Source organism: Terrapene carolina, unplaced genomic scaffold, assembly GCF_002925995.2.
Source record: "Terrapene carolina triunguis isolate 2854851 unplaced genomic scaffold, T_m_triunguis-2.0 Scaffold18865, whole genome shotgun sequence".
NCBI classification, from domain to species: Eukaryota; Metazoa; Chordata; order Testudines; family Emydidae; genus Terrapene; species Terrapene triunguis.
In genome coordinates this window covers 1-1,037 of record NW_020683216.1, presented here as the reverse complement: position 1 = coordinate 1,037, position 1,037 = coordinate 1, and the positions used below count along the sequence as shown (strand labels likewise).

Here is a 1,037-nt window from a genome sequence, read left to right as displayed (position 1 = left end):
CCCGCCCCACCCCGATCCAGCCGCCCGACTCTGCCCAGACCCAGCCATTCCCCCACGGTCCCCAGGTGCCAGCATCCACCCACCCCGCTCTGCATGGATCCAGCCCCAGCACCCGGCTGCCCCGGGGACAGGGATCAGGGCCGGGATTGAGCCCAGCACCCAGACGGCCCGGGGCCCTCAGGGATGGGGGATCAGGGCCGGACAGGCCCAGCACCTGGCCGACTCGGGGATGGGGGATCAGGGCCGGACAGGCCCAGCACCCACCTGCGGACAAAGTGCATCTGGTTGCCACAGAAGACATCCAGGATGAGTCGCTCATAGGCATCCGGCAGCTTCACATCCTGGGGAGATGGAGACGTGAACTGGGGGTGTGGGGAGGGGAGGGGCTGTGTTGGGAAGAGGCGGCTGGGATGGGGGGGTTGGTTTGGCAACCATAGGTCAGGTCCAGCTCTCACTCCTCGGGCAGTGGGGGTGGGGGATGGATGGGAAGGGGGAGTGAGGGGGCTGGTGGGGGGGGCCTGCACCTTGTAGCGGTTGCCGTAGGTCAGGTCCAGCTCCGACTCCTCGGGGTCGAAGAACATGCCAGGTTTCTTGGTCATCATCTTGGTGTAGACGGCCTCGTTGGGCTGCACCCGGATCACCAGCTCGTTGCGCTTGCACTGCCGCTGGAAGATGTCGCCCGGCACGTCCCGGAACTGCAGCCGCACCTCGGCCTTGCGCTCGTTCAGGGCCTTACCACAGCGCAGCACGAATGGGACGCCTGGGGAGGACAGGTTAGAGACAGAGCTAGGGCCCCCCACCCCAATAGCACGACAGCACACATGGGGCAGAGACGGGGTGTGTAGGAGAGAGAGACTCCCCAGCATGCAACACCGCGGGAGAGGGGAGGGCATCAGATATTTCCTGTCCCACTCAGGACTGTCCCGCCCGGGACCACCCCGTCCCGTTCTTTCCCAGGATCACCCACCCGTCCCATCCTCCCCACGGCATTGGCCCCCAGGCGCTCGCTCACCTCCCTGCCTCCCCATGACACTGAC

At 66.4% G+C, this 1,037-nt stretch overlaps 1 protein-coding gene across 1 annotated transcript; it reads right to left on the bottom strand.

Moving 5' to 3' along the window:
* Positions 1-264: 264 nt before the first annotated feature.
* On the bottom strand, positions 265-920 carry LOC113408565 (glucose-6-phosphate 1-dehydrogenase-like; the record flags this gene model as incomplete). The annotated part of the gene is made up of 2 exons (XM_026661886.2): positions 525-920; positions 265-341 (listed from the first exon to the last, which is right to left on the bottom strand). Coding segments are annotated over exons 1-2 (446 nt in total), but the record flags the coding sequence as incomplete, so codon positions are not given.
* Between the last annotated feature and the right edge of the window lie 117 nt (positions 921-1,037).